This window comes from Perognathus longimembris, chromosome 20 (assembly GCF_023159225.1).
Source record: "Perognathus longimembris pacificus isolate PPM17 chromosome 20, ASM2315922v1, whole genome shotgun sequence".
Taxonomy (NCBI): domain Eukaryota; kingdom Metazoa; phylum Chordata; class Mammalia; order Rodentia; family Heteromyidae; genus Perognathus; species Perognathus longimembris.
In genome coordinates this window covers 5,914,715-5,939,641 of record NC_063180.1, presented here as the reverse complement: position 1 = coordinate 5,939,641, position 24,927 = coordinate 5,914,715, and the positions used below count along the sequence as shown (strand labels likewise).

At 48.2% G+C, this 24,927-nt stretch overlaps 1 protein-coding gene across 3 annotated transcripts in view; it reads left to right on the top strand.

The window, feature by feature from the left end:
* The window catches only part of Gli2 (GLI family zinc finger 2), a 232,660-nt gene that overhangs the window by 169,591 nt on the left and 38,142 nt on the right, over positions 1–24,927 (top strand). For 2 of the 3 annotated variants that reach the window (XM_048368932.1, XM_048368933.1), the window contains one exon: positions 6,622–6,727. In XM_048368932.1, the coding sequence (XP_048224889.1) occupies positions 6,622–6,727 (106 nt within the window). Of the gene's footprint in view, positions 1–2,131; positions 2,136–6,621; positions 6,728–24,927 lie in introns of all 3 variants that reach the window. The other variant, XM_048368934.1, reaches the window with a different exon arrangement.

The following is a 24,927-nucleotide window of genomic DNA, read 5'->3' as shown; positions in this document are numbered from 1 at the left end:
CCCACTTCTGCAGATTTTCCTGCTCTTCACACTAGCATCCTCTTTTGGCATAACAAAGTTGTCTCATCCTTCTCTTGGGATGGAAATGACCCAGAAAACCATCTACATGTGAGGGAGAAGCCCTTCCTGTGTCTTTGCCAAGGTCTATCTGTTTTGAAGAAAAACAATGAAACAACTGCACTGAATTCTACCCGAGACACAAGGAACTCTAAACTAAAAGAGTGTGAGAAATTATAGACATTGAATTGGAAGCCCACCCAGAGTCTTCCAGAGTAGGAAGAAACTGGAGTCCAGAATCCAGTCATTGCCAGGCACCAGTAGCTCAACACCTGAAATCTTAACTACTTAGGAGGCTGAGATCTGAGGATCACAGTTTGAAGCCAACCTGGGCAAGAAAAGTCCATAAGGCTCTTATCTCCAATTAACAAGCCAAAGTGAAGTTGTGGTTCAAGTGGTATAGCACTATCCTTGAGGTCAAAAGCTCAAAGACAGTGCCTAGGCCCTCAGTTCAAGCCCCAGGTCTGGTGAGCGCACACACACACACACACACACACACACACACACACACACACACACACATTTTCTTTGCTCATTTACCACTTCCCCCAAATCTCAACAAGTTGGAATACCTCCGTGTCTTCAAGCCAGAGTGTCCACATCGGAGCAGGTACTTGGTAGATGAGTGGCAACGAGCATCCTGGGAAGGTATGCACAGACACAGAGATCACTTGGGAATAGCAGTGGACAGGGCATGGGGACCTGGAGCAGGAGCTGCTCCCTCTCTGTGGGTTCATCACTGTCTCTGGGATTCATATCCAGAGGACCTGGAGTAAATCCACTTGGAGCTGTGGGTGGTAGCTCTGATCATCACTGGGAGCTACAACCCATGGCTGAGGGGAGTGGCTTGGTGTTCAGAAACAAAGGCTTATGTTTGTCATCATGGATGCAGCCTCCCCATCCTGCATGGTGACCTCAGGATGTGGGAGCCTGGTCTCCTTTCTGGGCCTCCTGGGCTATACTCTATGTTTTTACCTCATAACTGAGACTGGTGTGGTACAAGGGCCTGGCCTCTTTGTGGATCCACCTGCTACTATAGTCCCTAGGTCAGTGCCCGAAGACTGCTTCTCAGTCCCTACATCAGCCACATGTTCCAAGCCAATTCTGTCCTGGATTGGGGAGATCTCAGGAACTGGAGACTGCCTGGAGGTCTGGGTGTCACCACTCTGTCCAGGCTCTCCTGGGTGGTTACATTTACTTCACCAGCCCCTGCTCCAGTCTCTGGGCCCCTCTCTGGGAGCTGAGCCTCTGCGTTGTAGCAACACATGACTTCATCTGAGGAGAATTCCCCTGTGGTTGCCGCAGCTGCCCAGTCATGTTCCTATGACCCAGTTCTCTCTATTCTTTGAAGTCTCTGCCGACCCCCACCCTATCCTGTCCTGAGTCACTCATTGGACTGGTTATTAATGAGGCTTTAAGTTGAGGAATGGGATCTTGTTGGCCTCTTTCAATGTCCTACTCCCACATTGTGAGACCATTTCCCCAGAACACTGCCACACCATGCCCACTCCCTGGGCACCACCAGCCAGTGAACATTTTGGTATTTAAGTTAGTACAGAAAAATTCCAGGGTCTCAGTAATAGATGCCTGTCACTCTTTCCTCATTGGTGTCTCAGGGTCTTTCTGTGTGGAATCAAAAACAAATGTGCATTTCTTTCCTGGTATGTGGGGGATCCATTGAAAATTCTCAACTTACAGTTTTCCCCCAGAAACTTAAAAAGAAAGCTGTTTCTTTGAAATGACATATGTGTGTGTGTGTGTGTGTGTGTGTGTGTGTGTGTGTGTGTGTGTGTGTATGTGTGTTTCCCCTACTAGCCGGAAGGACATGATTGAGTTTGGGGCCTTTTTTTTTTTTTAAGTCCACAATGAAAACAACATGTGGAAGGCTGATTGAATATTTCAGTCACTGAAGGCCACTGTTCTGTCTGATGTCTTCGTGTTTCTTGGCTACTCTGATTTCTCTCAGTGTTGGAAAGTAGAATTTCTCCCTTCCCAGCCTGGCCAAGGATTCTGAGCCAAGTAGTTGCTTCTGGAAGCTTTCATCAGGGGTGTGAGAGAATAACCCATGCTTGAGGGAGGTATCCTCAGACTGCAGATGAGCCAGGGTGAGCTTTTGTTCCTCAGTTTACCTCACATGAAAAGATGTCTTGAGAGACTGGTGTTTGAGACTGTGCAAGTGTATGTCCAAGTGTTACATGTGAGAGTACATGAGAGTGTGTATGTATGTATTTGCCTGTGTGAGTCTGTGTGTGTGCATGTGAGGATGTAAGCTGTATATGGGTGTTCATATGAATGTGAGCCTGTGAGTATGTATGAATGTATGCACATGAGGGCCTAAGAATCTGAGTGTGCAAAAGGGTATATGTGTGATTCTGAGTGTGTATGTGATTGTGTGAGTTGGCATATGAGGGTGAGAGTGTTGTATACATAACTGTGTGAATGTGCTCCAGTAGCGCAATTGGTTAGTGTGTGGTACTTATAAGACTGTGTGAATGTGCACATGAGGGTGCATGTATGTGTGAGCTTGTGTGCATTGTACAGGGAGTGTGGAGTCATATATGTGCATGCATATGGACACGAATGTAGGTGTGTGTTTGTGCTCAAGGGTATGTGTACACGTGAGTGGACATGGGTAGGAGGGGTCTATACATGTATATAGGAGTATATTGTGAATCTGCATGCACTTGAGGGTTTGTGAGTGTATTACAGGGCATGAGAGTGGGTGAGTGTGCACATGAGGTGATGTTTTGAGTGTGTGGTGCATATGCATGTATGTGTCAGTATTGCCGTGAGGGTGTGTATTAGTGTGGGGTGTGCCTATTAAGTATATGAGTATGCATGCATATGTATGAGCTATGTGCATGCAATGGTGAGTATATGAGTGTGTGCATATGAGGATGTGAGAATCTGAATACATATCTGCAGGCATGTGTGCATGTGAGGTGTACACATGAATGTGCACTTTGTGTGTCAAAGTGTGAGTCTAAGCATGATGGTGTGAATGAGGTGTGTGAATATGTATGTTGAGGGTATATGATTGTGAATGTGTGTGAGCTTAAGTGCATGTGCTGTGAATGTATGAATCTGTGAGTGTGCTTATGTGAGGGTGTGAGTCTGAATGCACTGTATGGGTGTGAGGATGTGTGAGTTCACAGGTGTACAATGTGTACACAAGTGTGTGTTGGGTGTGTGTGGAAGGGTATGTGATTGTGTATGTGTGCATGTACACATAAGAGTGTATGTGTGAGGTATGTGAGTCTGTCTGTGAGCGAGAGCATGTTGGTTTGTTGGGTGCTGGGTTCAGGTGACAAGATTGGGAGTGTAGCAGGCCCTTGAGTCAGTGAGAATTACATATGAGGGCAGATACATCAGCCAGAAGCTGCCCCCAGAACCCTTGCGCCCCCGAGAACCCTGTTGAGAGATCCCCAGGAAGCTACAGGTGTCACTGGCCCAAAGCCACTGCTCTCTCATCCCTGCCATACCAAGGGGCCTGGGAGGGGCCCCAGTCACACAGTCTGGGACTTATGGCTGACATGTGTCCTGCCCCACAGCCCCACAGCACTTGACCCTCCTTGTGTGACATTTCAAAAAATTTCCTCACAGCTTTCCCTGGAAGTTCCAGGCAGGCTCCTTTCCCAGTGCACATGCAACTACAGGATTACACACACATCGGCATATACATGCATACATGTGCACACACCCTCTTTGGTGTCTACAGGAGCAAGTGTGGGGAGGATGGAGTCACGGCAGTGCTAAGGGCCAGCCGGCCGGCCGGCAGGAAGATCCTGGATCCAGGCAGCATGAAGTTTCCTGGGACTACAGGGCTGCTGCGTGTGCATTGAGCTGTAGTACACAGCAGGGCAGGGCAGGGCAGGAGGACCTTGAGATTCCCCTGACACCCCAGAGCTGCTCATATGGGCTGGGTAGAGGGAAGAGCCCACAAGCGCCTGTTAGTAGCACTGGATTGTCTTCTTTACTTTGCTATTTTTCAGCCCTACGATTTAAGGCATAACCTTGGATTCCTCTTTCACCTACATTTTGGCACCTGTGAGATGAGCACAGATGCACCTATGTTGGCTGCTAAGAGAAACAGTCACACACCTTACATGACTATGAATCATTTCTGTCTTGTTCTCAATATTGTCATCGGGTCTTCCTGGACAAATTGTTTTGTTTTATTTTGCTGTGCGGATACTGGTGTTTGCACTCAGGGCACCGTCCTTTTGCTTTGTCCTCAAGGTTAGCACTCTACCACATGGGGCCACAGCTGCACTTCTGACTTTTCGGTGGTTAATTGGCAATGAGTCTCACAAATTTTCCAAGCTGGGTTGGCTTCAGACCCCAATCCTAAGATCTCGGTCTTCTGAGAGGTTAGGATTACAGGGGCGAGCCATTGGTGCTCGGCTTGTTTTGTTTTTTAAAGGCACTTTCCTGGGCTGGAGATGTGGCTCATAGGTAGAGCACTTGCCTGGCATGTGCACAGCTCTGGCTTTGCTCAGCACTGGAATAAGGGCATTTCCTGTAACCTTTGAAAGATGAGAGCTGTTTCTTCTGCTGGGCACTGGGATGAGGGACGCCTCCTTGGTCCTGCTGTGCAAGTGCAGCCCCTCCCGTGGGATTGTCACCTTGGGAGTAACTTGTATTCTCTGCCCTACAGCAAATGAATTAATAGTCTTGACTATGGACTTGGAGCTCCATGAGTTACTGTGAATTGCTGTTGTTAGAGCAGCACCTGTGCAGGTTCCCATCTGCGCACTCGGCTACCTAAACTTGTCCAAAGGCAACTGGCGAGCCCCACTGACTCCCAAAGATCACCTGCCTCCAGAGCACAGGGCCATAGGTCACAGCTTTGTTTATGACCAAACACCCAGGCTCACCTGTTCAGGCTGCTGGGGGCCTCAGGAAACAATGGGCATTCAGGGGGGCAGCTCCAGAATTGAGAGCTGGCCTCCAAGATTGAGCTACATGTCTTCTGTCATGTTCTCTTTGAGTCTAGCAGGTTGATTTTTATCAAAAAGATGTGTGCTTTCTTTTTTCTCAGTCCCCATGGAATGTGCTGGAATTGTGGAATTATAAAAGTAGAACTGGATATTTAAATTTTAAAGTGAAGTTTTCAAAAGAAAAGATTTCTCCCATTAAGAATTTTTAGCATTCTACTCAAGTGTCTGATGACAGATATACCAGACACTGGAATAATATTCAGCCTTGAAAGGGAAGGGAGTTGTGACTCATATGATCCTTGAGGACATTCAGTGGAGTAAAATCAACCAGACACAATAGGACAAATACCATGTGATTCCTCTGATAGGAAATACCCAGTGTAGTCAGATTCATAGACAGACAGCAGAATGGCAGTTATCAGGGGCAAGGGGAGGAGTTGGGGACACAGTTGCAGTTGGTGTGATGAAAGGTTCTGTGAATGGAGCATAGTGACTGCTACCCTGTGTGAATGTATGTGTTCTTGCTCCCCTATACACTTAAAGGGGACTGGAAATGATCAGTTTTATGTTATGGCTACAAAATAATATGAAAAGGGAATTACTCATACTTCTTAACTCCTAGTACTTAATTCCTAGTGCTTACTTAACTCCTAGTACAGTGCTATAACCTCTTTGCACAGAATGGGAGCCTTAATTTTACACCTCTGCCACAGTGTACCTAGTCATTGACCTATGTGTGAATTATTCAGAAATCCAGACTTAACCCTGCCCTCTCTGGCCAGTGGCCTTCAGACTGAGGGAGAGGTGGCTGAGAAATCTCCACTTCTTAGCCCTTTCCCCAGTCTAACTACTTTTTAAAGAGCTCTGTTTTCCTAAAGCCTGTAGTTACGTTTGCCTCCAAGAAAGCCAAGCATTTTTTTTAGTAAGTAAAGAGCATCCTACAATTATATGATGATTTGTTGAGCACAGGCCAAGTACAGACAGAGGCTGACTCAGCTCTGGGAACTGACACACACGTGTTGTTGGCATTTTCAGTCCTGGAGGCACTGCCAGTGGGCCTGGGCTGATAATTAATATTAAGAGTGGAGACTTAACTGATCCACACAGCTGCCCACAAGACAGGGAAGGCAGACTGGTAGGACGTGGCTTCCTCACAGAAGCAGGCCCTGCCTTCACAGATGGTTCTAGGTAAATATCTCCAGCAGGTGTGCATGGCAGCATCGGAGGCTGTCATCTGGTGCTGCCAAAGCCACACACAGCCACCAGGCCAGGGAGCGTAGACACGAGCCGAGTGGGAGCCTGTGGGTGCTGTCATCTCTGATTTGCGGTGGAGGCCAGTTCCATGGGCTTGCCTGTAATCTCCCCGAGTTCAAAGAGCGCTGAGCTGCTTGTCTTTGTCAAGAGCGCAGTTGGGGATCTTTTATGTGGAAGATGTAGGATTCTCTGGCTGACTTTGATTATTTATTCATCCTCCTTCGTGGGTGTGTGATAGCATGGGGCACCACCGAGCCCTTGTCCTGGCTACTCTTGCTCAGGAATTCATTGAGCTTAAAGCCCTTTGAAAATTGCTTTTTGAGGGAGGGGAAAAGTTTTTGAAGTCCTTTTTCTCTCTCCCCCTCCTCAGTGCCACAGCACCTCTTGCCACCGTTCCACGCGCCCCTGCCGATTGAGATGCGACACCAGGAGGGAAGGTACCATTATGAGCCTCACTCTGTCCAGAGTGTGCATGGGTAAGTTCTGCCCTCTGTCTGGCTGTTCCTGGTCTGTGGCCACCCAGCCACCAGAGAGGCCCATTTCTCTCTTGGTTCTTCTTTTTGGAGTTCTTGGTCTGCGCCTTTGCCATCTGTAAGTGTGAGTGTGAGAACACATGACACATGTACACTCACCACACTCTAGCTCTTTCTGTGAAGGGTGCTTGGCTCACCCATGTCCACAGCTCTAGGGGCTTGTGTATCCATCCATATGGGATTGAAGTCTCCTCCCCCATCCATGAGGCAAGAGCCGCTCCAGGCCCTTAAGCCCCTATCTGGATGTGTTTATAGGCACATGCTGCTCAGCATGGTAATCCAGAGCACCCAAATTAATGGTCTCAAGTGTCAATACATGGTATGATCCCCCTACTCCAAGAGATGCTTTGGGCCTCTTCCTTCCCCAGGGAGAAGGCTGTGTTTACCAGCACTGATTCAGTAGGCCCAGTGCTGCCCCTTCCATTCCACCTGGGGCTTCCACATCCCTCACTGATGTCATTTCTCTCCGTCTTTATGACTTGAAGTCTAGCCTCTTGCTACTCCATCCCCCCTCATTCCAGAAGAGAGGTCTTAGCCTCCTCTCTACACCCAGCCTCTCAGTTACTCCCCACCCCTTCCTGGAAGGGAACATTTTCCAGGCTCAAAATGGCCCCCAGGCTTCTGTCACACTCCTCTAGCCACCTCACTAAGTATCACACCATGTTGCTGTCTGTCACCTGTCTCTACATCCCCCTCCTGTTGCCTGCCCAGACTCCTAACATGTCCCCTCTACCTGGCCACCCAAGCCCAGCTCAGGAGTCACTTTCTCCTGGGGGCACTGGATCTCCCACACTGTCACCCCAGAATGAGCTGTTTTCATAGCTTCTCCCAGCAGGCTCTGTGCTCTCTTTAGGCTTCTGTGTCTACAGCAACATATAATAATAGCAGAGAGCACTTGCTAAGCAGCCCTGCAAGAGACCAGTCCCCCACTGCTTCATCTCCTGCTGGAATAAGATCAATAGCATTTGCTGAGCACTCAGAGCAGTGTGTCTGGAAGTCCAGCCAAGCCATAGCTGACACCTGTTTCAGGAAACCTAATGTCTGCCCCAAATAGCCAACTTGAAGCTTTTATTCAAAAACAAGAACAAAACCATTGCTTTTTAATGTTTTTTTTAACTTTGCAATAAGTTCAGACATACAAAAGCAACTGCAAAAATCATACTCTCCTCAGATCTTTGAATGCTAACACTGTATATAATTCAACACTGATAGGAGGCCATGAACCAAGTGTGGTTAGCTCCGGGTAATGTCTCTATTTCCTCCGTTCAGGATCCCTGGCACCTGATTGTGGAATGTCCTTGGTCATCTTTGTCTGGGAATGCTCCTCAACCTCTTTTGTCCTTCATAATCTTGACACATTGGAAGAATACTGGCCAGTTACTGTACAATGTGCCTCTCTGTTTGGCTTGTCTAATGTTGCTTCATAATTTCATTCAGATTATTCATAGAGGGGTGCACCATAGAAGCAATGTTGTGTGTTTTCTCAGGAGTTGCAACTATCAGGGTATAACACAGCTCCTCATGGGAAAAGCTGATTTTGTTTCTTAAGGTGATGTCTGCTGGGATTCTCTACTTAAAATGTTCCCTTTGTAACTGATAAATATCTGGCTGGGAGACTCTTAGAGAATATGTAAAAGTCTTGCTTCTTGCCCCATTTTTACCCACTAATTTAAACATCCATTCATGATTCTTTACAGAAACTACAATTGTGTTTTCCAAGCACAGATTTCTATTTCTGTTATTCCCTCCATATGCATTGATTGGAATTTTATTTTAAGGAGGAACTGTCCTTTCTTCTATGGTGTATTTATTTGATTTGTGGATATTCATGTTATTCTGTTATGCTTTATTTTGGTCACTGTTTATTGTGTTGTTGAGATTGTTCCAGATTTGCCCATTGGGAGTCCTTCCAAGTAATCTCCTGCATCTTTATGACATGTTGGAACCGTTCCATTGTATTTCCATGTGTATGCCAGGTTCTTACTTGACTGGAGTGTGTGCATCAACCATGGGCTCCTCTGTGGGTGATGGGTCATTTTCTTTTCATTTTGTCTGTTCCCTTGCAAAGCACCTCCAACTGCAGGTTGCAGAAGCCACACAGCCTTGGCAGCCTCTGGAAAGGTGCATGACTTCGGATCTAATTGGATCTACTGAAAACATAGCAAGGGGTGACAGTAATTAAGATGCATTGTATTCATAAACTGCTTTGTTAAATGATAACTCTTTTATACAAGTACTTCAAGATAATAGGATATTTTTTAAAGTAGCCTCTGAGACTTTTAACATCATCATGGGAGTTTGGCCCCTACTTGGGAGAGGGTTGATGCCTCTGACTTCGGACTCCTCAGAAATATTTGGCTGCCTGGGTGGCATAGATCCTGGTCTATGCAGGTCTTCTATGTATTTTCATCTCTAGGACACATGTTAGTGGGAGACATGCTGCAAATTTTGTTGTGCTGAGGAAGTCCACGCATGTGTATCCCTCTGCAAGTGTCTCAGCTAACATCTCTATACTCTTAGAGTTGATGTAAAGAGATCCCCAAACTGAAGATTTCCATTTCTCAAAGAACTTTTCCCCATGGGTGAGCACTGTTGATGTAATCCTTACCATTTCATTATCTCTGCCACCACAAGAGACAGTCATTTTGTGTCTCCTCCACTGTGGCAATGAAGAAACCAAGGCAGCACAAGAGGTTAAGTAGCAAGCCCTGAGAACTACCCATTTAGAGAATGAGGGAGTTAGAAATACCATCATGGCTCTGAGCCCAGTCCCTTAGCAGCATTGGCATTTCTTTTGGGAGCTCTGTGTGAACCCTAAGTCCCCATCGAGTCCAGCTTATCCTTTCCTGGCAGCAGATATGACCCTTACGATTAGACACTGTCCCTGGTTCGTTGGTGTCCCTAAGCTCTGGACCTATAGCATCAGCTTCTTCAGAGAGTGTGTTGGAGACACAGATTGTCAGGCTGCATGGGCCCAGATCTGTATAGAAAGAGTCCCTGTGATGGGGCCTGTGATCTGTACCATTGAGGAGTGCTATTACAGATCGGGGCTTGAGGTCCTCAGGCTACAGACAGACTGAGTGAGGTAGCCTCAGCCAAAACCCACCCTGGGTTGAGAGGGAACTTTCAGCTGGGTCCTTCCTAGCTTTGGCTTTCCCTGGATGCCCTATGTGGCCCTCTTTCTTCCTGGCTAGAGAGAGTGAGCATGAATAGAGCTCCAGGGGCTAGAGAAGATAGATGATGGCAGGCAGTAGGCCAGGATGAACTAGTGGCTCATGGAAGCACCCTTGTCATTCATTGGTCTACATGGCTCTTTAACTAGATGGGTTACCTGAAAAATGTGTATTAGGTTACTGTGGCTGCTATAACAAATTAACGCCAGCTGAGTGGTTTAAAATAATCTAAATGTATTCTCATAGAGATCTGGAGGCAAGAAATTGAAATTTAATCTTACGGGCCTAAAAGGAAGGAATTGACAGTGCCAATTTCTTCTAGAGACCCTAGAAGAGAATCTGTTCCTATAGCTTTTTCATATCTGGACACCTCCTGCATTCCTTAGCTTGCAACCCTAACCTGACCTCGCATCAACCTTTTCCTGTTCCCTGTTCTTGCATCATATCTTCTTCTTCTGACTTAGTTCTCTCTCCACTTTTCTCATAGGACAACTGTGGTTGCTTTTAGGACCCACCCAGATAATCCAGAATCATCACTCCATCTCACAACCTTAATATAATGACATGTGCAGAATCCCCTTTGTCCCTGATGGTGACATCCCCAAATCCCAGGATTCAAGATGCAGATCTGCTTAGGGACCATTACTCAACTCATTTGGGTTCACTAAGCCCCAGAGCTGAGTCTAGCTTTATCCAGTAGGCTACAATGAAGTGCTGGATAATTAACCCATGTCTGCCTGCAGTGGGCCAGGTCTGCCCTAGAGTCTGGTACCCCATCAGTTCATATGATGGTTCTATAAGGTGGGGTGATAAGCTTGGCCCTGTAGATGCCAAAGCCATACATAGCTCAGAAAGAAGCAATAATATTTACATGTCACCCCTATAAAGATCGGTGTGCTTGTGTCTGGGAAGGCTAAGGAGACCAGTTTCTTAGGCTCTAATCCCATCCCCAGCTAAGGAGGGCTCAGCTATCATGTGCCACTGGCAGGCAGAAGAGGAAGTTCTAGAGCTTGTATACCCATAATGATTCCACATTATTCTCAAGACAGTGAATTCCCACTCAATTTACAAAGGCTTCAGGACAGGCCATGAACACTGATAGATTCACCTCTGTCCTTTGCACCCCTTTGCTATCCCAGGTAGGCACCAGAGAAAAATGGCTCAGTGGCCCTGGCTTCTATAATTAATGTGATTAGATGCTGGTGGAATACCCTGATCCATCAAGTCCTAGTGGTAGCCTGCTTCTCTTTGCCAGCACCAAATGTGTCTAATTACACAAACTTTGCATAGTAAATGAGGTATGGTATCTCTTGTCATCAGTCTGAGCCTTGGCCTCCTACTTGGAGTCACTTGGAGTACTTTTCATGGCTTGTGCAAGGGTTCACTTGCCACTATAGCCTCATCCCTTTCTATCACCCACTGCTCAGTCATCAAGCCCTCCCCCCCAAGATAGAGCACCCATGTGGCAGACTCTTTTGCCCCTCTTCCCTGAAGAAATAATTCAGTCATGGACAAGGGCCTGCATTGATGTGCTAGGGGAGATTTGATTAGCATGAATTAATGCACATGCACACACACACACACACACACACACACACAAATACTAAAAGGTCTGTGTCCTTAGTGTGCCTTTGGCCAGGAGTAATCCATGTTACTTCTCTAGAGATTAATTTCCTCATCTGTAAAGAAACCAGATCTATTGGGATAATTCCAATAACTCAGTTTACTGATTTATTTTGAAACTAAACCAGGACACTGTAGGTACAACCTGTAGACTAGTCTGGAAGGTCTGTGTTAGCAGTCATTGTTGTTTTTGTTGTTCTTCTCAGTTGTAGACTTGAAAAGGGGATCTCTCCAGACTGAGGGGTATGTGGTACAAGCAGGATATGGCATGTTCCTGGAAGAAGAGACTGATGACTCTAGCATGGGGAGATGGAGAATGGGACTGTAAAGGAACCATTGAGGAAGGGGGAGGTCTGTTTTTTCTCCCCAATGAAGGAATTTAGATGCCCCCGTTGTCCCCTGGAAACAAGAGGGTGGCCATATTTGTTTTCAGAGGAAAAGTAAAACATTAGAGATAGGCAGGAGACAGGTGGGAAACACAAGGAACCTGCCAGATGCCTCCAAGTGGCCCCAGGCTGCAACGGAGTAGGGAGGAGCTGGGCATAAAATTCAGCATCAGGCCACTTTTCCCAGCTGAATGGCTTTTACTAAACTCTCACCCACACCCTGCTCCTATTCAGGATGACCCTTCCAGGGTGCCTCATCGGACGCTGGTAGTTTCCAGAAGAGGAAAGAGCACTGTCCATGGACTCTTGGTGCAGTGTCTTTGCTCTGTATAAAGACATAGGCAATGGGAAGAAAAATGGTAGGAGGTTCTCTTGTGACACCCACACAGATGTGCATCTGAGTCTCCAAGAGTCTTCCCAAGGCTAAAAAGAGAAGGCCGCTGAGAATGGAGCCAACAGTTGACAGTAGTCTCTCTCCAGTTCCTTGGTGCTAGCTGGGGAAGAGCACTTTGGACTCCCTCCTAGACCATGCTCTTTGGAAAGTCTTGCAGGGTGTTCTGGGAAATTTGGATGAATAGTACTCTGGTCCCCCAGCAAGAGTTGCTGTTTTGCCAGGTGCCTGTGGCTCAAGCCTATAATTCTAGCTACTTAGAAAGTTGAGATCTGAAGATCACAGTTCAAAGCCAGCCTGGGCAGCAAAGACTCTTATCTCCAAAGTGCTAGCCTTGAGCCAAAGGAGCTCAGAGACAGCACCCAGGTCCGGAGTTCAAGCCCCAGGACCAGCATGCATGTGTGCACACACACACAAGCACTAAGAGTTCTGTGTCCTTAGTGTGCCTTTGGCCAGGAGTAATCCATGTTACTTCTCTAGATATTGAAGAAGTTCATGCTCTTGGTTCAGGAGACTGGAGTTGACCTTCAACTCCTATGTTGCTTGTGGGGTCTGCCCTGCTCTGCCCCACTCTGCCCCATCCTGCCCTACCCTGCCCTGTCAGGATTCAAGAAGACCAGTTCTCTCTACTGCCTTCACTCATCTCAACAACCAGGGTATTTTGAAGATGCTTGTTCCCAGGCCCTGGCCCCAGAAGTTTATTTCTAGCTATGATAAAGCCTGACTCTGCTTACTTATAGCACCCACAAGCCAGAGTTTGGGGACAGTCACAAGAGCCCACGCTGACTATTAGACACCTAGGAAAGGAGATTGGAGCTATTTGTTGGCTTCTGAAATTCAGATGACCAGCTTGGTGTAGAACCCTTTCCCTGGCTATAGCAATTTACTTGGTGTTTTTTGCTAACCCACTTACAGAAGAGACCCTCCATGTTGACTTAAACTTGGTTGTAGACTCCGTTTACAGAAGATTTGGAGCTTAAGTTGTAGAATAGCTCCCACACCTCAGCCCTCCTCTCTTTTCTTGGCACCTACCTGACCTCTGACCTCCATCACTCCCACTCTCTTTGAACTCTAGACCTGACCACTGCTAATTGCTCCCTGAAGATCTCTTGTTCCTGAGCAATGTATGTATGTATGTATGTATGTATGTATGTATGTATGTATGTATGGCATGATGTATCCACATCATGCCAAAGCCATGTCATATGAAGGAGACAAGAGTGGGGTGCTTGCTGGTAGGGGACAGATGGCTCTGGGCTGTAACTATCACCTTATTGAAAGCCAACACACTGGCCCAAGTATGTTAGGGAAAGAAGGAATGCCAGCTTATGGGTGCAGGGGCTTTCAGATCCTCATCATCATGTATGCAAAGTGTGTGTTACTCAGAGCTCCCCCTTCCCCCAAGAGAGCAGTTAAGAATGGCCAAGTTCCCGTGGTCCTGACAAGCACATATTAATGGGGATTATTAGTGCCTGGATTGGGAGCTCTCACTTAAGAAGGTAGTTTCTTTGCTGTTACCGGTCTCGGCTCGTGGACATATCAGTCTTGAGGGATTTGAAGATGGCTTTTTCCAAGGTCAATGTTCATTAAGACTGTACCAGAGCAGTGTGACCAGTCGACATTCCACCCATGACTCACAGCCTTTGCCTGGGCTGGGATGACTCAGTCCACATTCATTACCAAGGGCAGCTGGTTGGACAGAAAGAAATCTAGAAGTGTTCTTCTTGAGTCTCGGCTCAGCCTAGCAGTTCACTAGTCACAGAGGATCGGCTTTGTGTGTGTTTCTTGAATAACTTTCTCCTCCCTTGGCAAACATGTGTGTTCTTCTTCTGAGTTTTGGAAGGAGACCTCCAAAGGGTGTGTCTGTCTGCTTCCTGAGCGGAGATGCTGGGTGGGCCCAAGGCCACCTACCATGGGCCTTGTCCATCATCCTCACATGAGTCTGCCTACATTGCTCTCCTGTCTTGAGGAATGTCTTCTAAAAACTTGCCACAATTGACAGAGAAACTGGACAGCAGGCAGAAAGGTGGCCCAGAAAGTCTTGTGTGGGCATCACCCTCCTCTGTGGCTGCCATATCTCCCTGGCTTACAGTGGCGGGAATGGCCATGAGGCACTCCAGCAGGCAGGGCCTTTTCCTTCCCTGGGTCAGCCCAGTTGAGAATCAAAAGCAAGACCTTCACTGGGTGCTGGTGGCTCACAGCTGTAATATCAGCTACTCAGGAGACTGAGATCTGAGGATCACAGTTTGAAGCCAGCCCAGGCAGGAAAATCCATGAGACTCTTATCTCCAATTAACCACCAGAAGGCCAGAAATGGAGCTATAGCTCAAAGTGGTAGTGCACTAACCTTGAGAAAAAAAATTGCAAGGACAGCACACAGGCCCTGAGTTCAAGCTCCTACAACTGACTAAAATAATTAAATAAAAGCAAGACTCTGGACACTGCCTCCTCAGCTCATGCCATACACACCGCTATCACTGTCCAGGCATAAGCAGGAAACTGAGGCACCCAAGGCCAAGTGCAACCAGTGACAGGTTTCATGTTAGACTCTTCATTCTGTGACAAGTAACAGACAATGATGACTTGAAAGGTTTCTTTTGGCTCATAGTTTCAGAGGTTTCAGACCAGGGTCTGCCCTTACTATGGCCTGCGGTGAGACAGAGCATCAAAGCAGCAAGAGCATGGGTCAGTGGAGGATCTTTCCTAATGGCAGCCAGGAAGAAGAGAGACATGAGAAGGGGCACCTCGAGACACACCCTTCTAGAGCACACCCTCAGTGAGTACCTCCTCCAACCAGGCCTCACTTCCTGGTTTTCCTCATCTCCTACAATGCCATCAAATTATGACCCCATGGGTAGATTCTTTCATTAATGAATGAATGCCTCACTAGAGACCTGGTGATTGGATCACTTCCATAATCCCCATCAGCTAGCCACCAAGCTTTTAACACACAGGCCTTCAGGGGACATTTCAGATTCAAACCATAACACATTTCTAGTAAAGTAGCACTGCAGGGATTTGAACCCTGGGCAATGTGGTCTTAAGGGCCTCTTCTGCTACCATCTCCCCCTAGCTCTGAGAACATCAGATTCCAGGCACAGCAATGTGCTTGGCAGTGTGAGGCAGACAGCTCATTTATAATGAAATCTGGCTTGTAAAAGTTTAATGAGGAATGTGTCTGATAAGATGCTTGGTCTTTGATCTTTGCCGAATGGCAGCCCCTCACAGAAGAGGAGCTGCCTGACTCTGGGCTTTGGAGAATACTGGTGAGGTCAGCTAGGAGCAGGAGCCAACAACAGGAGTGGTGCAAATCATGCTGTGTAGACACAGTCTGTTCCAGAGGAGGGGGTGTGCTATGCAGCTGTGGGGAAGGGCTGCTGGCCAGATCTGTATGGTTGGGAATTGTCCTTCTGGTTCCTCCCATTGTCCCTTAGAGCTCGTTTGGACATTTCCCACCTTACATGCCCCAGGACAGAGGCAGAGCCAGGTGACGCTAGGATCCAAATGCTTTCTATACCCACTACTCTGTTTACATCCTGGAGCTGGTTGGTTGACCTCTGTAAGTTCACTTTTCCTCAGTATCCCTCATAGAACTGTGAGTAAAGAACTGAGTTGCATAACAAGAGCTATCATTTGGATCTAGAGTGTCCTCAGTAGTCCCATGTGTGAAAGGATTGCTCCTCGGAAGTCCCATGTGTGAAAGGATTGTGGCACTACTGGGAGGTGGTGGGTTGCTTAGGAGGTAACACCTACAGAAAAAACTTGGGTCATAGGGATGTGGCCTTGAAGAGACTATCAAGATCCTGGCTGCCATGAGGTAAAGATGCTTCTTCCTCTTGCTCCTACCATGATGTACTAGGCCACCAGACTCAAATCAACAGGGCCCAATGATCCTGAACTATAATTGAGTCAAAATAAACCTTTCTCTCGGGTACTTTATTATTGTCATGGGAATCTATCTAACAAAGTATGTAGAACAGTGCGTACACTGGTGCTGGCCATTCTTCAGGCTGCTACGTGGTAGTGCCATGGTCAGCCCTCCCATGCCCCGTAAGCTGGTTGATCCTCTCCCCAATTCACAGGGTAAACCAGAGGTTCTCAGTGCTTACGAACTCCCCAGGATCACTCAGCTTGCCAGTGAGCTCTGACCTCCCAGCCTCCAAGCTTAAGATCTTCCTGTGTCCCCATTGAACTTAGAGAGTTAGACATCTCACTACCCTCCTCACAGTTCCAGTGTACTGGCCTGGCCAGCAGGCAAGAAAACAGCAGTCCTCAGCCAAAGACATTCATCACTCACAGTTAAGTTCCAGGCACAGGTGGGGTGGACTGGCCTTTGAGGTAGGGAGTAGGTGGGTCACACATGTCAAGGTGACAGTGAGCTCTGTGTCCCAAGCACTTTAGCTCAAGGCCACCAAGACAAGGTCTTTTTTCATCCTTTCAGTACTGATACTGAGCCCTGGGCCTCAAGCACCCTAGGCAAGTGTTCTATCATTGACCACACTTCCAGCCTTTTGTATCTTGTTTTTATGACAGTCTTCCTAACTTTGCCTGAGCTGGCCTTGAACCGTGATCACTGAGCTTTGACCTTCTGAGTAACAGGGATTACACGTGTGTGACCTGCCACTCCTGCCTCTGAGGTACAAGCAGCCTTGCACTGAGATCTCATTGGCTGTCTAAAAAGCAGAAACAGCAACTCTGTCTATCTGGCAGAAACAGCAATTATGAGATGGTATGCTAGAAGGGATCTTGGAATCCAGAGACCAGGAAAACAGGGACAAGAGGGATTGATCAGCCAAGAGGCCCACACCTCTGCCCAACTGCATTTGGGGTGATTTCCCATTACAGCAAGGGACCTCCACTCCCAGGCAGACCTGGAACTGCTAAGGAGGAGGGGACCTTTCCTAAATGTACACTAATGGACATACAGGCAGCAGGGCCATCTGGAAAGAGGTTTATCTAAACCATTTGGGATTGTCCATCTGGCTTTGACAAGAGTGCAGGGAAGGAAATTCCATGCAATACTTTGGCAGCCTGGTGGAGCTGAAGTTCCCTTTGGGGAGGGGTTGCCCTGGCTACCATCCATGGCCATTCAGGACTTCTTCGTTGCTCGCACGCAGGCTCTCATGAAGCCTGATGAAGCCCCCTTTTCACAAAGGCCTCCCCACCTCCTTTCCCCAGACCATCACTTGCCTTATTCCTACCTATGATTTTAATGTGTTGACTTTCTGGAAGATTCGGCTCAGCAGTGCCCAAGTGACCCAGACAAGGGAAACTCTATTACAGACCAAGACCCCACATCCCATGCCCAGCTCACCTTGAGAGACCCTTATGGCCAGTTCCTCCCATCCCTGCGTCTTCCCCAGCCCAGCTGTGTTCCTGGTCCCAATAGACACAGTGGTCAAGTTCAAGGCTGCCTCCAGCCCCCACGTCCCATCCTTTCCCTTGCAAGTCAGCACTTCACTGGAAGAAGAGTCTCCCTCGTATCATCCCTCCTGTCTTTTATGTTCCTGGAATTTTGTGTTTGGAACAGTGAAGCCTTCTAGCCTTTTTACTCAGGAGGAGGGGGGTGGTGGTAGAGGATTTTGTCATGGGTGGGTGAGTGAACAGACCTCTGCTGAATGTGTGGCTGAATCTTCCTGGAGCTTACTTGTATGGGCTCCTCTGGAGGTGCAATATTATAACCTCATTTCCCTACCCAAACAGCAGTGTTTAGTTAGTAAGATATCTGCTTTGTGTCAGCTGACAGCGCTGGTTTCTCTATTACAGCCCCTCAGAAGAGCAACAGGAAAAGAAAGCCAGCACTCAGCAGAGTCTGGTATGCCATTTGGGTAGAGATGTGTGTTGGTCCTGGACAGGGCCAGGCCTAGCTGGGAGGGATCCTGAGCAGCAGATAAATGCTGTAGCCAAGATGGGCCTCTGAGTGATCAGGGAACAACCGCAGAGCCCTGGAATGCTTCCTGGAAGACCACATGAGTTCTCCACCCCAGTCTTAGGCCCCCTCTCTCCCCATCCCAAAATCTCCATCCACTCAGCCAACCTCTCAGCAGAGACCCACTTCACCCAACCATCCTTTCCATACAAGTTGGTTCTGCTAAATACTGAAGCCTTACAAAAACATCAAAAAGGTATGCTTAAGATATGAGAGTCAGCCAGGTGCCAGTGGCTCATGCTTTTAATCCTAGCTACTCAGGAAGCTGAGATCTGAGAATTATGAATCGAAGTCCACAGTGGCAAGAAAGTTCATGAGATTCCTATTTCCAATTAGCCAGTGAAAAAAAGCTGGAAATAGAGCTATGGCTCTACTACTAGGGTTCTAAACTTGAACAAAAAGAGGTGAGAGACAGTTTCTAAGCCCCAGTACTGGTACACACACACACACACACACACACACACACACACACACACACACACACACACACACAAGATCTGAGAGTCAGCATGACACATGCCCCCTCATCTTCTTTCCAGCCAGAGCACTGGGAATGAGCCAGCACCTTTGATCTCCCATTGCCCTCTATTGCCTACCCCAGATCAACCCCATTTCATCTTCCTCTGGGATTTCCAGTTAATCCTCCCCCATGTCTGTAAGCGTTTGCCTTGTGTTTTATTCCCATGGCAATATATTGTTTACTTTTGCTTTGTTGCCCTTGGTGTAAATGAAATCTCTTTAGAGGTGTTCTTTGGGAACTTGTTTTTGTCTATTTGCATTATGTTCTGGGATTTCACCCATATCATGTGGTGCTCTTTATTCACTCACTCACTCATTCATCCTATCATTCATTGATTCATTTGTCCATTTATTCCTTTATTCATTAAGTCTTTTCTCATTGCTCTGGCACAATTTATGTTGACTGGCATCTGGTATACATCTGTGTCTTTGAACATGGCTGCTGGACACCTTTGTACCATCCTCTGGCATGCTATGAATGGGTTCTTTAGGGCAAACATCTGTCCGGAAATGGATTTGCTGAGTCTGGGGCTTCTCAGATTTTTTCTGGGTGGTTTCAACAGCATTCACCAGCACTCAACAGCAGTGGGGTAATGTCAACATTTCCATTTGTTCTTTCTATAGTTATTGGCCACTGTGCTTCCTTCTCATGAAATGCCTGGTCAGCTGTTTAGCCCATCTTTTCTTTTTCCTTTTGTTCTGAAGGGAGCATTTCATATATTAATGGCCACTTGTTCCATGGTTAATATAATTTGTTTCAAGTAACTCCCTCCATTTATGTCTGGTATGTTCTTTGATGACAAACCTGGGTGAGAAGAACTTCCTCTTCAAACATGGGTCTCAGGATGATCATTGCCTTTTGGCATTTCCACACATTCTCTTTTCACCAGCCGCCAGGCTAGATCTAGAACCTCCAGACTCCTAGCTGTTCCCTGACATGAACTGCCATTTGTCCAGCTAGCCTGCCTCAGAACACCAGGCCTGTACTAGCCCCTAGCCTCCTTCCATCCCTGTAAGAGTCTATGGACTCCGATGCCACCTCCTTTGGGAGCCCTCTTGGGTTACCCCATCCAGCAGAGTAGATTCATTCTTTGCTGACTTCTTGTTTCTGTTGGTCACAGCTGTCCCTCCATGACACTAGAAGTCACTGTATGTTTCCAGCAGCAGTGCCCAAACAACTTTGTCACAGGTGCTCTCGCACTCTGCCGAGGCTTGTTCATGTATGAGTTCAGGGTAGTCCCTGGAAAAGTACCCCGCTGTGTGTGGGGTCCTAGCCAAGTCTAGCCTGAACCATAGCTACCCCACCACCACCACACACACTTCCAGTGTCACTCAAGGCCATGCTGCAGGGCCTCAGGAGCCAACAGTAAATGCTGGGTGCTGTGGTCCAATCTCCTGTGTGCAGAGCCAGGTCCTGGGACAGACTGCTGGCGAGGTACACAGGGAACTGAATGCAGGGCACATAAGCTATGAGTGGAGATGGGGAATGGGGAGGAGAGGGTCTGTGTTCTCCAGACAAATTCAGTATATGTCTCTAACTATGCAATCCCTGAGTACATGTTGGAGAGGACTTGATTTCTGGAACTTTCTACATGGATGTATGGGAAATGTGGTGAGCAAGCTTGCCAATGTACAACTTCATGTACAAAACAAAATCAAAGAGTCCAAGAAAACCAAAACCAACAAAGAAAATCTTGGAGGAAGATGGATTCCTTCCAGGGAGCTTTAAGGTGCTGTCTCTGTTTACCAGTAGGCCCTGGGACAGCAGGCACAAGCCAGCTTTCAGAGCTATCCTGGTGAAAGCAGATCCATGCACCTCCCCCTCTGGCATGGAGACACCCCAGCTCTGGAAGGAAGAGGGGCACATCACAAGGTTGAGTCTTAGTAAATCCAGCTCTCATCCCAAAGGTTGATGGGAAAGTTCAGTGACGGCAGAAGGAACACAGGCCATGCCCACCCACCCCATGACGCCATGATCCCAGTGGGTGGCAGGCACCTTGGCCCAGAGGCAGGGTGGGGCCTGCAGACCGTGATCGCCAAGGCAGAGGGTTTGGCATGCCAGGGCTGCGTGCTGAGTGGATTCCACTGTGGGGAGTCAGTGACCGTGTAATCCCAGTGGCAGTGAGGAGGCACGCTTCAGAGCCTCGGGAGCCTGGCAGCTGGAGCACGGGGTTCAAACACTCTCCTCTGCCAAGAGTGCCCCAGCACAATGTGGAGGGGCTCTTTCCTGCCTGTTTGCACAAAAAGGGGGCACTCACCTGGGCCTCAGTCAATCTCAGAATGACACAAGCCCTGAGAGTGCAGAGTGGTGGAAGGAAGCTGACAATGGTGACAGTGATGCTCTGACTCCTCCCCCAGCACTGTACGCTTCACATACCAGTATCAATGCCAGGGACTGCAGGAACGCATTACCACAAACTCTGTGCTTAAAACAACGAAAATTCATTCCCTCCTCATTCTGGAAGTCAGAAATCTCAGCTCAGCATCACTGGGCAGAGATCAAGAGGTGGGCAGGGTCCTGTTCCCTCCCCCTCCCCCCACAGAGAGAGAGAGAGAGAGAGAGAGAGAGAGAGAGAGAGAGAGAGAGAGAGAGAGACTCTGAGCAGAAGCTGTTCCTTTTCCAGCCTGTGGTGGCCAGCATTTCTTGGCCCATAGCTGCATCACTCCAATCTCTCTACCTTCCATATAATGTGGCCCTCCTCCATTCTGTGGGGAATCTTTCTTTACTTCTGTAATGGTATCTGGGGGCACCTAAATAATCCATATTTTCATCTCAAATTCCTCACCTTAGTCACATCTGCCATATCTCCTTTTCTGCATGCAGTCATTCACAAGAGGCTGGGATCAGAACATGGATGTATCTTTGGGAGGCATCACCTGCTTCCTCTACCTGTGTCCTGTCTTATGACTGGTATGTAGGATTGCTGTTACTGTTGCTCTCCGCAGATGAGGACACGGGCTTAGACCTGGTTTGTTCTTCAAGCCACATAGCTAGAAGCTGTGAGATGAGCTACCATGTGTTTTCTCTTCATTCTTCACTGTCCCTACTGTACCCATTCATCCATCCACCCCATCCATCTACCCACCCATCCATTTATCTGTCTACTCATCCATCCTTCTATCCATACACCCACTTATCCACACATTTATCCATCCATCCACCCCACCCATGTATCCATTCACAATGAGCATGCTCAGGTCCCTGCAAACACAAGCCCCCATGCTGGACAGATAATGTGAGCTATCACAGACCAAGTACCTGCTTCCAGGCAAGGAGCCTCTGAGCTGTCTCCTCTGCAGAGAGAATAGCAATTAACTAGAAAAAAGGATGTAGATGAGAAGGGCAAGCACAGGACTGAGCCAGAGAGGCAGGCATTAGACACACAAGATTGTACCCCTTCTCCACCCTCCCCTGAGGCCTAAGTCACCCCAAGAATTTACCTGGAGAGGAGGAATAGGCCCCTCATCCTCAAGTGTTGGCCCTCCCCATCTAATCTTTGGTAGTCCCTAGACCAATCTGGGAACACCTAGCTCTCAACATTTCAGCAGCAACTGCCAATACCTAGCATAGCCTTATGACCATCACTTTGGTTCTCAGTGTTTCTGTCTGTGAAATGGAGCCCCCAGGGCCTGCTCCTGCTTGCCTGTCTGGCCTCACTGACCTATCCAGGAGGTCTCTGAGCAAAGCCCTCCCTTGGCTATTAAATATGGGTTCTTCCCTCCTCCCCTTCCTCCCCGATCACTGCCACCAGTGGAAGATCCCACCCCACAGGCTTGCGCTAGTCTAGGTGAGTCAGCACCTCAGCTCCTCATTGTTCAGCTTACCCAGCCAAGCTCCCTGGGTGGTGTGCTGGGCCCCAATCCCTGTACTTCCTCCTCTCCTCTCACTCAGGGAAGAACAGGTCTATACCTGCTCCCGCCCTGACCTAGCTGTGCTGGTCAGAGGTCTCCCCATCCATCAAAGCCTAGCTCATCCTTCCAGCCCCCAGCAGCCACAGGCCCACAAGGACCCCCCAATGACACAGCCTCTTGGGGTAAGAGGAGATTGCTGGGGTCTGGGTGAGCTTACTTAGTCAGACCTAGCCTTGTGCTAAGTAATGTGTGTCCCTGTGGGATTTTCATTGCCTTGGCTTTTTTTTTTTTTTTCTCCTGCCAAAACTCTGTGCCATCATGTAGGGCAGAGGCCTGGCCTGGAACATGATGGGAGGGGGGGGGGGGCGGCTCCTGCTGAGCTGCTCTTGTTTGCACAGTTAAATGGGGGGGGAGAAGGGGTGCTGACATTAGCTGCTGAGCATCTGGCCCAGCTATAATGCACACTTCACATTCTAAGCCCATCCACCCCACCACAACCTCAGACTGAGACAAGCACTTGGAGCCATGAGGGCCTCAGCAATGGCAAAGCCAAGATCCAGACCCTTATCTGTCCTTCCATGAGTGTGGGTGGCCCTCTCCTGCCATGCCCCAGGGTCAGCTTGGAGCACCAACTGAATCTCAGCGAGGACACAGTATACACTTCTTGGATGTGTCCAGAGAGGATGGGGTCATTGGAAGCCCGTGAGACATCCATGTTTCCAATATGACTTCACAAGGGCTGAGGCTGGCTCCCATTCCACCTATTGAGCCACAGTTCCTTCATCTTTAAGATGGAATAATCAAACAGAGCTTGCAGGCTTGCTGGATATGGAGCACATGCTAGGTGCTCAGCAAACATTGATGATAAGCAGCTGCTCCCATCCAGGGCTGTTCCCCCTGTCCTCTCTTCCTTTTCACTTTTCTTTCTTACATCTCCCAGCCCCATGCTGACCTTGGAAGCCCTGTGCAGAGCAGTATGCGTGGGATGCTCCATTCCAGCTGTACAGGAAGGTGGACTGGCCTGTGGCTGCCAGGGCAGGGACCACTGGGCAGTGGGAGCCTGCAAGAAACAAAGCCTGCCTTAACAGACCTGGCAGTTGCCTAAGAGGAAAACTCAGCTCTTAGGGGTTTAAATAAATACATGCACTCATTCCTGCACAGGTACACATTTGAGATCAAGTAACTCAAAAAAGCAGAAGTACCAACTTCAATCCAGGCCCAGGGGCCATAACCAAGAAGCTAGTTCTTTGCCTCTCAGCTCTTGTCTGCATTATTCCCTTCTTTGATTCCCCCAGCAGCCATCCCAGTGTCTAGAAGTATATTCAACATAGACCCAGACCAAAGCACCCTGTGGGCTTGGCCTTCAAATACACACAACTTTGTCCTTCTTTGCACATGCTGCCTTCTTTATTTGGAATGCCTTTGTTCATGAACTGCTATTTAACCCTCAGAACCCATTCCAATTATCATTGTCTCTGAAAAGCCTTCCTCTATATTTCCAGGCAAAGTTAGAGGATTGTTCCTCAACTAGAACCCTCATCACACTGCCCTATCACTGGGCACAGAGCAAGGACTCAAGGCAGCCTCCCTGGGAATAATGATTTAACAGATGTGAAAGGAGCCAGTGGTAAGATCAGTCAGGCAGACTCAGGAGAAGATAGCACCTAAGAGCAGTGTCCAGATTAAGTGGCTTGCAGAAGGCTGGCTCTTTCATGTGCTTGTCTGTGGCCTGGGAGTGTGTGTGTGTGTGTGTGTGTGTGTGTGAGTGTGCACATGTGAACTGTAGGACACAGTGGCCTGCCCTGAAACTGAGCCCAGGCTCTGGTCCTCACCCTCAAGCTGCCTCCTTGAGTCTCTGCCCAGCCCCTGTAGGCTGTGGTGTAGACAGGGCAGGGCCCTCCTCATCTGGACAGGTAAGGTGGTGGGAGAAAATAGGCAGGTTGGAGGAGGCATCCTGAAGTGAGATCCCTCACCAGGAAAGACACCATGACACTGTGATGTCTGCTCATCAGGCACTGGGGTACAGTATATGCAGGGACCTGCGGTAGCAACCAAGCACCAAAGAAAGAAACGCTCAGGTTCCCAAATACCCTGAGCTTTTAGGGGCTCGAGATGTCATTGCAGTTTCAGGGCTGCCAGAAAGAAAGCTCCCTAGTCCCACCAAAGCTGCCATAACGTTTGGGATTTGGTCATTTGAGATCCATTCCTTTAGCTATGTTGTTCTGTCAAAATAATGATCATGCTAGGTGCCCGTGGCTCATACCTATGAT